General features: G+C 36.1%; 1 protein-coding gene across 1 annotated transcript in view; it reads right to left on the bottom strand.

Annotated features, from left to right (window-relative positions):
- Positions 1-3,657: 3,657 nt before the first annotated feature.
- The window catches only part of HIF1A (hypoxia inducible factor 1 subunit alpha), a 44,434-nt gene continuing 34,116 nt past the window's right edge, over positions 3,658-13,975 (bottom strand). Inside the window, exons 9-15 of the mRNA XM_039240764.1 lie at positions 12,068-12,288; positions 10,890-11,176; positions 9,561-9,683; positions 9,006-9,430; positions 6,399-6,507; positions 5,475-5,601; positions 3,658-4,980 (exon numbers count right to left, since the gene is read on the bottom strand). Of these exons, the coding sequence (XP_039096695.1) occupies positions 4,829-4,980; positions 5,475-5,601; positions 6,399-6,507; positions 9,006-9,430; positions 9,561-9,683; positions 10,890-11,176; positions 12,068-12,288 (1,444 nt within the window). The 3' untranslated portion in view covers positions 3,658-4,828. The remainder of the gene's footprint in view (positions 4,981-5,474; positions 5,602-6,398; positions 6,508-9,005; positions 9,431-9,560; positions 9,684-10,889; positions 11,177-12,067; positions 12,289-13,975) is intronic.

Below are 13,975 nucleotides of genomic sequence, written 5' to 3'. Positions count from 1 at the left end.
ATACTTTTCTTTGTACTTTACTACAAACTGATTAACGTAAACATACAAATTACAGATTAAATTTAATGCCCCAAGCTTTCCCACATTCCCTAAACTCACCTCCCTTCTGTCCAACAAGAATTATCTTCTTCCAAAGGATTCTCAGTATCTGGCCTTGGTAGTGTGCTCGCACACAGTATTCAAAAAACACGACAAGCAAAAAGCAAAACAAAAACAAAACGAACAACAACAAAAACACCTAGAGCAACTAAAGTTTCAATTCACACAATCAAGGATATCTCAAAGTGTTTTATTTAAAATGAACTAAGTCTTTGAGTGACTTATGGGGATTATAGTTAAATAACTGGAAGAGCCCTCTATTTTTGACCAGATTAGTAGATGATTAATATTTTAGAACCTTTTTATATAGTTAACCAAGGTCCCCCACCTGTTAGAGACCTCAGATATTTTTCTATTCCACACAGTTTAACACCCCAAAACATTTGGGAATTGCGCAGTTTTGCAGCGACACAGAGTCTTGTTCCCTGAACCTCCCAACCATCCTGTCTCCCCCAAAAATGTGAGAAAGGGCCAGGCATCAGAAGCGGACAAGTTACCTAAGATAACGAGCAGCGCTGACCCCTCCCGCACCCACCGCGCCCCACAGAAGGCCGGGAGGGGCCGAGCCTCCCACATGAGATCTCACACGTAGGCGGGCGCGGGGAGCACCCGCCCCACGGAGCGGCCCGGGCCTCGGCAGGAGGGCGGGCTTCAGGGCTGCTGTGCTGCGGCCGAGCACGTACCGGGGCGTGGCCTGCAGCGAGGCGGGCGGGGTTTGGGGAAGTTTCTCCCCGAGGCTTGTGTTTCGCATCCTCATCATGTAGTAGCAGCCGCACCTCGGACATTAGGAGTGGTCGGTCCCCTCCGCATCCTTATATTTTCCCCGCTGAGGGGGATGTCTGATCATTGCTGCTCTCAGGCACCTGTCTTTCCTCTCCGTCCCGGGATGGATCCGAGACAAGGGAATAAAAGAAATTAAATAGTACAAGGAGATCGGGTGTCTGGGCAGCGTCTTGGAAAAAACCGTCCACTACAGGTAAGAAAATTATGTACAAACCTCTGAAAGGTGTGAACACAACAAAGCTCCAGGAAGCGTTGATAGGAGGGTTTGTGGTAAGGTGTAGCTTAATATTACAGGGAGACTGTTTTGTATCAAATCCTACAGATCAAACAACGATCTGTAAAACGATCTGGGACAACTGGTTCAGCGCTATTTTAAGGATGAAACACGAGTAAAGTGGTTAGCGGCAGACCTAAAAAACGCCTGAGAAAAAGATTTTCTTTACACTGTTGTTGGTTCCAGTTGGCAACATGTTTGCAAAGGTTTTATTTAACCAAAATCCCATTGTTAAAAAAATGGAAAAGACTCCATATTCTTTGCGACTTGTTTTTGACGTTGCTACATTAGAAATCTGAACTTCTAGAATCTAAGTATTTAAGTTTCTGCAAGCCAGTAACTTTAAGGGCATCTTCTGTGTTTTAGGGGTTGTAGGGGAAAATAGCTCCTTAGAAAGATAGTTGCGAAGTTATACAAACTTAAAAGAAAATAAACGTGTATAATGCCATTAAATCAAACAGCTCTGGGAGGACCATACCATACATTGGTTTAGTCTTTTATAGTTCATTAGCGGGCTTTCCATATATCATCTCATTGACCTGTGAGTTAATGTCTCCATCACCAGACATTTGACTCTCCAGTTCAAACTCAAAATTTGATAGCACTTTAGACTACCTCATTTCCATTTACGTCTTGACATTCCTCTCTTAGGATATCCCCTATGACTTCATTACCTTCACCCCATTGCTTGTTTGCTATTTAAACAGTCAATATGCAAAAGGGTATGTTCTGCTGCTACTGAACTGTCTAGCACCTACCTGGTGTTTAGCACCATGAGCTATGGAGTCACTGATGGCCAGCTCAAATGCTCTGATCCTTAGGCTGTCTCAAGAATGTTTTCTTATCTACAAAATGAGATATAAATACTAATTCATAGGTGTTTTTCAGAGATTGTGAGACAATATGCTAGCACAAGTCCAGCATATAGGACCTAACAGATACTTAGATTCATTTTTAACTCCTAATCTAAAAGCCATTGTACTTAGCTGTGGTAAACTCTCTGTGGAACTCTTTTTAGTTTCAAAGTTAACAGTAAGGCTTAGAACAAAATACACTAAACTCCTTTCTTTAGGTGTGAAAAATACTGTGGTCATTCATTCACAGCAGCACCAGAAAAGTGGGAAGTATAGGTATCCATAGGGAGAAGAGAAGGGCTATCATATAATTCTAGTCGCTAGGGTAGGGTTATACTTCAGAGAAAGACATTATAAAGAAAGAAGTGACAGGCTCAGAGAGAGATCACAATGCTGGGAAGCAAGGGCTGGTTCCTCTATTTCCAACAGCTTCAAGCACTCCAGGTGGGTGGTTTCCTGAATGACCAAGAGGTGGGTACTTATTTTCTTCCAGTTCCACTGTCCATTACAGTGGCTTTCTCTTCTGTATCACTGCTCTTACAAGTCATTTTCTGACTCCCAGTCAATACATAATCTGACCGATAACTAAATTTGAAAACTAAACTTTTAGTTTTCAACTAAAGTTAATTCTGCTACCAAAATGAGAATTTTTGATATTTTTGACCTGAAAATATTAAGCAACTAATTTACTCTAAAATACCAGCTCTATACTATCTGTAATGAAATGCAGAACTAAACTTTGATCACAGTATTTACACTGAAGTATGCATGTGCCCCCCAAAATCTTGGAGTCTTTGAATTATAAATTTTTGTTCCCAATTTTTCATGTAGCTGTAATAACACTTTCTTCAGTCTAAGATAAGATCTGGGGCTGTTCATTTTGTTCAAGATATTTTTGTTCTTGTAACCTCAGGCTACAGTACCCAGGACCTAAGGCTCTAGCACTGCCTATGTAATTTCTCCATAAAAATAATCTGCTGTTACTTCTAGGTGCAGAGGCTCACAGTGATTTTTCATCTTTTTGTGCAAAAATGTTTTAAAGCGAGAATGTATTACTTTTATAATCAGGAAAGAAATATGGCTATTCCATAAAAACACAGAAAAAAATGAAGTTATTTGAAATATATAAAATATAGAGTTATAATTAAAACAAAAAAAACCATGCAAGGTTTGTTCTAGTTTCGTCCTGGAGTCAGAAAATCTTAAGTGTAAATCTTTGATGTGCCAGGCTTGGACAAATCGATTATCATTTGAGAGCTACATTTCTTCATCTGGGAAATGGAAATAGATTAGAAATCTTTAGCGGCACTTCTCACCCTTACAACATTATGTTACTATAATATTTAGGATTTGCTTTACTCATCCCATTCATATTAAAGCATTAAAATTTGCTTTACTTTAATAGGTTCATAAATTTACAAATGACAAGTTTCTTTTCTAAAAGCATATTTTTTACAGTGGAACATTACAGTTTGCTTTTACTTAACATGACATTTATGGACACAGTATACATTAAAGTGATGGCAATAAAATAAATGTAGAAATAATCATTGGCAACGTAATTTTTATAAGATAATTACTGGTAATCAATTTTATGAGTTGGAGGCATTGAAACAAAATTTTTAATATAAAAGCTGACCAAAGAGGGCCTGGTCCACAGAAGATGTTTATTTGATGTAACAAAACAATACAGTTAGTGTTAGATCCAACCACAAAAAGCAAAAGGAATGAAAAATTTGTACAATGCACATAGAAAAACAAGATGCTTACTGTGACAACTATATATTTCTAAAATAATGCTTCTAAAATTACTCAATTATTGAAATCTATATGAAAACAGAAGGATGTTAATAGCGACAAAGTGCATAAAACCAAACATCAAATTTTGAGCAAATTAACAAACTAGGCAATTTTGCTAACAAAGCATGATTTTTTTTTTCTTGTTCACAATTTGCTCAAAATATCTTTATACCAACAGGGTGGGCAGAACATTTAAGTTTAATATCAATTACACAATATTAGCATAAACTTCCACAACTACAGATAGGGTATTGTTTTCTTTTGAGCTGGCAAAGTGACTACAGAAACATCAGATCATTTCTCTGAATTGAGAATTTTATCCAAATAAATGTCACATACCTTCCAGATATATGCATATCTTTCTATATCATGTAAATGGCTTTACCCATTTAAATAATAAACCATACAAGCATTTAAGAATCATTATTTTATGATTAACAATGTCATGTTCCAGGTTTAACAATTTCATAGGCCAAAAAAAATTTCTTCTTAAAAACTAGTTTTATAAATGCAGAATATATTGCATGAGTAACTGCTGGTATTTTTTTAAGAAAATATATTGTGCAATTGTGGCTACCATGTACTGCTGGCAAATCATTATTGTGTACGTAAAATGTGAAAAAACTGAGTAAGAATTTTTCAAACTGATCATGATGAAAGGTTACTGCCTTCTTACAAAAATTATATTGGCATCTTATTAAAAATAATTCGATAAGGGACAAACTCCCTAGCCCAAAATAAATAAATAAAAAGGTGCATTTTAAAAATGACGCTACGGCAATGCAATGGTTTAAATACCAAGGAACTGTGAAAATGTGCGGTCTGTGATCTGGCATTAAAGAACATACTAAAAAAGAGCATTAATGTAAATGAAGTAGAAAGGGGATCAAGATTGAACTAACCAAGTTTGTGCAGTATTGTAGCCAGGCTTCTAAAATTAGATATAGAAAATATAAATAGACTGCTTTAGGTAATGAGCCACCAGTGTCCAAAAAAAGGAATGAGATTATGAAAAAGCTCAGTTAACTTGATCCAAAGCTCTGAGTAATTCTTCACCCTGCAGTAGGTTTCTGCTGCCTTGTATAGGAGCATTAACTTCACAATCATAACTGGTCAGTTGTGGTAATCCACTCTCATCCATTGATTGCCCCAGCAGTCTACATGCTAAATCTGAAAAACAAAGACATACCTAAGTATTCATTCACCTACTCAATGAATATTACCTAACACTCACTATGATACAGGTATTGCAGAAAAATAAAGCAAATAAGCTCTGAGTTTTTAGTCTATAGTGCAAAACCACTGCTATAAAAATAAGTAGGTGCAATAAAGTGTTACTGGTGCTATGTCAGAAGCGTTTAAAGGATACAATGATGGCACTAAGAAGTGATAAATCAATTTAGAAAAAGGCATAAAAATATACAAGTTTTACCTTCTATTGAATACTGATGGCACACAAAAATATATAAAAGATAATTACTGAAAATTAAAAGTTCCATCTTGAATGGCTATTCCTGTGTTAACCACCAGTGGATAAAATGCTACCTTACGTTTTAATGATGCTAAAGAATGAAAATCACTCTGAGAGTAAAGCTTCTAAATAAAAAAGTTTCATATATCTTAAGTCTCTGTGAGATGTTCAAGGGTAGAAAGAATAAACTAACCAGAGGGTATTAAAATAATTGTCTTTTGCTCCATTCCATTCTGCTCACTAGATTTGCATCCTTTTACACGTTTCCAAGAAAGTGATGTAGTAGTTGCACGATCATCTGGCTGCTGTAATAATGTTCCCTAAAAACAGTACAGTTATTTCAATTTTACTATGTTGAAATTTTGTAAAAGCAGAAACTTTGAAATCAAAGTTCAATAGCAGTAAGTAGGCAGATTTCTTTAAATATGGCCCCACATTACTTTTAATTCTCTCTTAATACTACTATGATAAAGTCATTTGCCACTCACTATGACAACTGTTTCTATAAATGTTTTCTAGTTAATATAGTCTGAAAACTTCAGTATGAATTATTATACCAGCACTGACTTAACATTAACTACTGTTTTTGTGGAGGTAAGAAGGGTAAGTAATAGAAAGGGAAGAGAACAAGATTGGTGGTGACACTGAGGCTAGAGTGAGGGGAGAAATTCACTTTTTACTTAAAATATATTTGCATTGCTTGGAATTTTTACAATGAGAATGTTTTCATTAAATGTGGTTTTTTAATGTTTATTTTTACTTTTGAGAGAGAGAGAGAAAAAGAGAGATAGAGAGATGGGGAGGAGCTGAGAGAGAGGGAGACAGAGGATTGAAAGCGGACTCTGTCAGCACAGATGCAGAGCTCAGAACTCAACAAACTGTGAGATCATGACCTGAGCCAAAGTCAGACACTTAACCAATTGAGATACCCAGATATCCTCATTTAAATGTATTTTTATGAAATCAATCGTCTTTTATACAAAGTGAAAGAAACAATGTTTAACCTGTGAAAATAGATCTTTCGTATTTCGAAGAAACAAGAAATCACCTACACGTTAACTCGTTGTATACAGCACATTAGCTTCTATACAACAGAAAAACATATTCTCACACTTACAATTCCTACAGCTTGAAAAAGTGAACCGTCATTTTCTATTTTTCGCTTTCTCTGAGCATTCTGCAAAGCTAGTATCTTTGGATTTAGTTCCTCCTCAGGAATGGTACTTCTGGGAAAGAAAAAAAATAGTTGCTTTACTATTTTTAAAATATTCAACTGTTTTTTAAACAAAATATATAATGCCGGTTTTCCAACCACATTAAGGAATATGTTATATGTAAGAGAATTTTCCTGATTAGTATACTAAAGTTTATCTTAAGTCAAAGCTCAGTTTTTAAAAGAAAATTTCTTAAAATGTACATTTACCTATTTATAAAATAGATTTGAACAGAATTGACATTTCTGTATGTTAAAGTTAAATACTGCCCGTTTCATTCCAGCCAATATAATACTCAAATATTTTTGGGACTACTGTAATAGAATAGTAACTTCACATTTCTAAGGCATTTTTACTTTATAACCATTGCATTTAGTCTCACACTGATCTCCAAAATAAAAAGGTATAAAAACCTATTTTATAAATGAGAAACCTGAGGCTTGTTAGCAATGGGACTTGGAGCAAATAACCGAGTTAGCTGCAGATTTGGAAGTGCCTTCTAGATCTCCTGACACCCACACCTCTCCCAGTAGTCTTCCCACCAAGCCACTTTGTCCTCAGCATTGGTCTGGTTATCAAACCTGATCTCCATTTAAAATTAATATTAAAGAGTGAAGAACTGTTTATGTATCAGGCACACGTTTTCTGTTACCTATTTTGTCTTTTCAAGAACTCCTCCTCCCAGCCCTTACACAATAGCTCCTTGCTCTGTTCCATACAGTTGAGAATGCCATAGGGTAAATGATACATTATTCAAACTCCTCTCCTACATGCAGTTTTGTTTTGGATTTTAAAAAATTCTGTAAAACCTTCACTATTATAGATAGGCAGGTTTTTAAATTCCCATAGAAATATATTATCATTATGAAGTATAATGCAGTCTATCATATAAATATCATCTTAGTAGTAGCACTTCTAATGATTTATCAGTGCGAGCGAATGGGGGTAAGGGGAAGAGGGAGAGAAAGAATGTGAAGCAGGCTCCATTAGTAGTAGCACTTCTAATGATTTATCAGTGCGAGCGAATGGGGGTAAGGGGAAGAGGGAGAGAAAGAATGTGAAGCAGGCTCCACCCCCACCATGGAGCCTGACACGGGGCTCAATGCCAAGACCCTGAGAGATCAAACCCAAGACAAAATCAAGAGTCGGACGCTTAACTGACTGAACTACCCAGGCACCTCTTAATGGTTTATTTTTAATCTTTGCTCTAAAGCTCTAAGTCATCTGGTTTAGTGTAGCATGTTGATTTTGCAAATAGTTAGAGAGGTAATAAAGAAAAAGCCTTCATACAGTTCTGCAAGTGCTTAGTGCATACTATTTTGGTACTAATGTGAAAAAAAAATGCTGAAGTGACTAGATGTTAGACTTTGGTTTTGACAGTACACAGTTGTTCAGAAAACTGAATATCCCATGGTCCTCTGTAGCTAACAATTAACTAAATTATAGGTCATTGCCAATTCTATTCATATATTCACTCATCTTCTTCTAATAACCATTTAGTGACCAAATATTAATACAATGAAAATGTCTAAGAGATTGTCACTGCCTTAAAGGAGCTCAGAGTCTACAGACATTTGGAGACATACTAAATTACAAAGTAATATAAACACTTCCTTGTTAATCTAGAGCCTCACGATCTTTTCCTAGTTCTGGTAAAAGGTTTCTCCTAGCATCCTAGGTCAAAATAGTGATGAAGGGCAGGAGGAAAAAAGCCGTAAACTCCTCTTATGGCAGTGCTTTTTCCTTGTTAGTGTTGTTTGGCTCAATGTAGGCACAACAGAAATTGTTTCTTTCCTCTACAAACTGCCTCTCTGACTAGCTCAAATTTGTTTCCTTTTGACTACAGCCTCAAATTTAAAATGTCAAATCCCACTATAAATTATATATAGAAATTATAACTTAAAATTTGGGCGGTACACAGGTATTTGTTCAAACTAGCTCGATAAAAGCAACATCAAAAATCATGTTTAGATTCCTCTTATTAACTCTTAAACAATTATTTAATAGCTAATGTTCTATAAATACATAATGAAAAATAAAAGCAATTATACAGAAATTTTAAAAGAAGGCTTTAAATACCTATGTTGAATACTGAGAACTGAAGACCATCATGCTCATTCTGAAATGGGGAATTGGAAATACCCTTAAGTCGGAAGGTCTTGTATTCAGGTAAGCTTTAAAATAGCTTACAGTGAGGAGAGTTAAGTAGTCTGATTTAACTACTGTAAGAAACTGCACCAATTTTTGTACATTTATTGAACTTAGGGTTACTGGCTGCATTTAATTTTGAAAGTACTAGAAGATCCTCTTACCTCCTACATTTAGCTAGGTGTTATGGTTATTTTCAAGAAAACAACTACACCAGTTAATTTAGAAATGTTTTGTTGAGGGCTTAAGTCCAGAATTTGTGTGTAAAAAACATATTTACCAGAAAGTTTGCTAAGTTACCACCACACACATTTTCTCAAAAATAATGAATCAACTATAACTTGAATGTTGTATATAATTACCTTTGACTCAAAGTGACAGATAACACATTAGGACTTCTTGGATGAGATTTTTCCGTCTGTTCTATGACCCCTTTTCCTGCTCTGTTTGGTGAGGCTGTCCGACTTCCAGTATCACCATACAGTGATGTTGTGGCACCAGTAGTAACTTTAGGTACGTGGGTAGGAGATGGAGATGCAATCAATATTTTAATGTCTTCTATGCCATCTTTTGTCACTGTTTTTAATTCATCGGTGGTGGCGGTGGTACTGGCAGTGGTAAGAGGAGGCTCCTGCACTTGAGCTGGCTGGAATACTGTGATTGTGCCCACACTCTGAGGGCTTGTAGAACTGCTTTCCAGTGGCGACAACTGATCGAAGGAACGTAACTGGAAGTCATCATCCATTGGGATGTACGGAGCTAACATCTCCAAGTCTAAATCAGTGTCCTTAAAGCAAAAAATACATGAATTTTACAATGGCCACATCTCATAAAAGAAAAACAAGTTAAACCCAAAGTCACTTCAAACTAAAAATTAATAAAGTTTAATAGAAAATGTAATAAACAAGTTTATATACCTGGGTGGAAAATGGATTCTTGGCTTCTGTGTCTTCAGCAAAAAGTTTCTCTACCAATTCCAGCTTAAATTCATTGACCATATCACTATCCACATCAAAACAATATTCACTGGGACTGTTGGGCTGTAAAAGGAATTCAATGTGTTTACTTTTCCCTGAGGAAACCTGCACATATTTTGCTAGTTGTTAGAATTCTCAAACCAACAAAGTCCATCTCTTCTATCACATTTTACCTAACTAGAGAGAAGTTTAACTTTTGAACTTACCCATGTAACTAATTTTGCCAATATATACATTTCTGTATAATATCGTTTATGAAATTAGGACTAAATGATACTTATCTTCTTCTGAGGAGTAGAATTCATTTAATAATTCAACTCCCACATGGTACCTAATTGGCCAATAATTAGATATGATATACTATTCACTGGATTCTACCTTTGTACTGAGAGGCCACACTTCCGTGGTGATCTACCTAAAAATCTCACATCTACCCTGGGGTGGAGTAGGGGTAGAGACTTAAGTTGTTTTACTTGCGTTCCCCTTAATGAATGCAGTGCTATTTTAGGAGTTCTGAGCAAGGATTATAACCAGAAAACCATAGCTATAGAGTTTAAGCATAAACTTTTGCTTCCCTCATTTTAATGTTTTTGTTAGATTTACCTTTGTTTGATTAAACACAAATAATCAGTAGATTTTTATGCTGGGGAAGCTGAGCAACCACAGCACAGAGTATTTTCTCCTGAAGACTCTGATATGTCAAATCTACTCTTAGCTTGCCAGTTTGAATTGATATTTAATGTAAAATTATTCGCCATTTATTAAGGTTTATTTGTGCCTCATCAAGTCATAATATTCAAGTCTGAGTTGCCCTACTCCTGAGCTGTTTTAGACATAGGAAGCTCTGAAATTGAATCATTCTACATTTAGAAATAGAGCCCCTATGTGACATCTTTAGTCTTGGCCTCATCCTGGCCTTTAAAAACTATTTTCATTTTGTTTACAGAAAAACTACTATCAAGACAGAACTCGAATAAAAAAGTTACCAAGCATTTGTTCTCTGTAAAACTTCGTATTTTCATGTTAAATTTATCCAGAATTTCAAAAGTGATGCAAAGTGGACTAAACTGCAATTAGCTTACTAAAATTAGGCTTTTGCTACTTGACAATTCTCCAACACAACGGGCAGTATGTATGGGCTTGGAGCTATTATAGGCACATTGTTTTCTATCAATGACTAAATTTAAACCTTCTTTGGTATTCATTTTATAAATATATTCCTGAACTATAAATATGAAAGTTATGCTCTTCTTTTACCATGACACCTACCTCAGGTGAACTCTGTCTAGTGCTTCCATCAGAAGGACTAGCTGGCTGATCTTGAATCTGGGGCATAGTAAAAGACAGTTCCAGTGACTCTGGGTTTGGCTCTAATTTTAGTACAACTTCTTGATTGAGTGCAGGGTCAGCACTACTTCGAAGTGGCTTCGGTGTTTCAGAAGCAGGTAATGGAGACATTGCCAAATTTATGTTCTGTAATTTTTCATTGGATGAGGGAAGCATTACATCATTATACAGTGGAACTTCCTCAAGTTGTTGGTCATCAGTTTCTGTGTCTACAGGGGAAAAAAATTATTAGCCAATTTAAATAGTAGCTAGATTTTAACATATACAGAAATGGAAGCCCCCTTTTACAAAACCTCTAATTTACTCAAACAAAAATGTTGCCAAATTTTCCTTCATCATTAAGTTTACAGATCTTATGGTATAACCCTAAGTCTGAGTTTTCTTCCCAATCTACTATTGATAGCTCCTATTATATTTATAACATAAAAAACCCCTGCAGGGGCAACCAAGTGGCTCAGTTGGTTAAGCTTCCAACTCCTGATTGTAGCTCACGTCACGATCTCACAGTTCCATGGGAATGACCCTGAGGTGGGCTCTGTGTAGACAGAGCAGAGCCTGCTTGGAATTCTCTCTCTCCCTCTCTCTCTGCCTCTCCCCCACTTACACGTGCTGTCTCAAAATAAACAAAGAAAAAAAACCCTCTGCAATTCCAACCCTTTCACAACCTTTCATTCATTAAAATTTAACTAACTTTGAAATTACAGTTTTCATTTCCAGTGTCTGATATTATGGTACGACTGGTGATTTTTCCTTTTAGTCAACTATGCTGATTACAATATAACTAACTCTCCTACATTGTGGAAAAAATAGGGCAATGGGATACAGAAATAGCAGGGTAGCTGAGAACATTAAAGTGGGAAGAAGAAATACCTAAGCACCCTTTGAAGCACAATTTCTAACCATGTGACAGAAGCAGGAATGCTGAGCAATTACAGGGGCAAAAATATTTAAGCAAATACTTTGAAGAAGACTTTGAAAAACAAAATATATAAGACTACCATGTCCAAATGATTACCAATAAAAAATGTCCAAGTTCAGTTAAAATGGGCTTACAGCAATAGACATAGTTTAGGCAATCAACAGAAATATTAAAGACCCACCATTGCTGCCGAAATCTAAAGATATGATTGTGTCTCCAGCAGCTGGGGCCAGCAAAGTTAAAGCATCAGGTTCCTTCTTAAGTTTATCAAAGAGACTACTTGCGTCTTCTGATTCAACTTTGGTGAACAGCTGAGTCATTTTCATATCTGAAGATTCAACTGGCTTGAGGACACATTCTGTTTGTTGAAGGGAGAAAATCAAGTCGTGCTGAATAATACCACTGTCAAAAAAGAGAGATTAGTAACTTTTAACTGAGCACTGACACAATGCAGGGGGTCTCTAAAATGACTTCTCTCTTAAAATAATGCTTTATGAAAGGGAACATTTTAAGATGCTTTAACGTAATCTTTCAGGCATACTTGGTCACATTCAGGTTTAAAATGCCAATATGAAATAAAGATCTATAAAAATTCATAGTACAAGATATTTTACATATGTGACTAAATTAAGAAACTTCAGCTCTCGCTTTGGGAAGAGTGATGGTGACAAAGAAATGGAATAGTCAAGTACATGAAGGGCACAAACACATCTTCATAATTTTTGTGCGGATTCACATGTAATGCAACTGGCACAGAAGAACTCTTTGGAACTGATGTATAAGCATGACCTAAGGTTAGCCCTAGAATATAAAGATATATAGATAAATGACCAAGGCCTTTCTAAGGGGGCAAGGGTGCCGTTATTTTCCTTGGTGTTAAGAAAATAATATAGTGATTAACACCTATAGAATACAGTTGAAGAGGGATGATGAACAACAGATCTATGTGTTTGGCATAAATGTAAGTTTTCATTGTTTCTTTAATCACAAATATTTAAGTGTTCACTAAGTAAAATGAACGAAGGATACAAAGTTTAAAATAACTAAACTTTGTCCTCAGGAAATTTAGAACCCAGTGCAAAAGTAGATGTACAAACAATTAAAATACAAAATGGTAACTGCTAAAATAGGGAAGGTCTGCTCTACAGCCAACAAGCTAAAACTTCAGCTCAAGTAGGGTTTGTTAGGCAGATGGGACAGGGGCAAAAAAAGGACATTCCAAGTGAGTGATTCTTTTATAATGGGGAAAGTCACAAAAGAATTGGCACTAATATTAAAACATTAAAGGATGGGCGCCTGGGTGGCTCAGTCACTTGAGTGTCCAACTCTTAATTTTAGCTAAGGTCATGATCCCAGAGCCATGGGATCCAGCCCTGAGTCAGGCTCCGCACTCAATGTGGAGTCTGCTTAAGATTCTCCTTCTCCCTCTGCCCCTCTCCCTGGCTTGTGCACTCTAAAGTAAAAAAAACAAAATAAATAAAAATAAAAACCATTAAAGGATGGTGTCAGAAGTGGCAAAAATTAAAACAAATGACCCAAGTCTTCCCAAGTGACATGGCCACAGATTTTAGAAAGAGGGTGGATGGAATCTATGGAAGCATAAAAGTAAAGAAAATGTCAAGAGATGATGCTATTCAAGTAAGGGTTTATCTTGGGGGTGAAAGATCTTTAAAATAATTCTAAGGAAAATGAGATGATCAGGTGTCCATGCAAGAAAACTCAGTATGGTGGTAATGTGGAAGATGGGCTAGCAGGATGCAGTCACCTGCTGAAGCAGATCAAATGAAAGATCATTTTATGATATCCATAATATTCACAAACCAGTCAACTAAGAGTTATTGAATACAAAAGAGCCATGCACTGTATTATACAGCCTTTTACAGTAATCTCATATAGGATTTCATCTAATCCTCATTATAACCTTCTGAGATAAGTATTATCATCTCTCCTACATGGGTGAAATTCAAAGTAATAAGTACTTCCCAAGGTCATGCAGCTAATAAGTGAAAGAGGTTTGACACAAACCTACCTATTCCAAGGCCAGGGTTCTTCCGATAAAAATAACATAGCTACTTGAAATAGTATATGC

The sequence above is a fragment of the Hyaena hyaena genome, unplaced genomic scaffold, assembly GCF_003009895.1.
Source record: "Hyaena hyaena isolate Hyena2069 unplaced genomic scaffold, ASM300989v1 scaffold_181, whole genome shotgun sequence".
In the NCBI taxonomy this organism is placed as follows: Eukaryota; Metazoa; Chordata; class Mammalia; order Carnivora; family Hyaenidae; genus Hyaena; species Hyaena hyaena.
The sequence above is the reverse complement of the archived record's forward strand: the minus strand, read 5'-3'. Positions and strand labels throughout refer to the sequence as shown.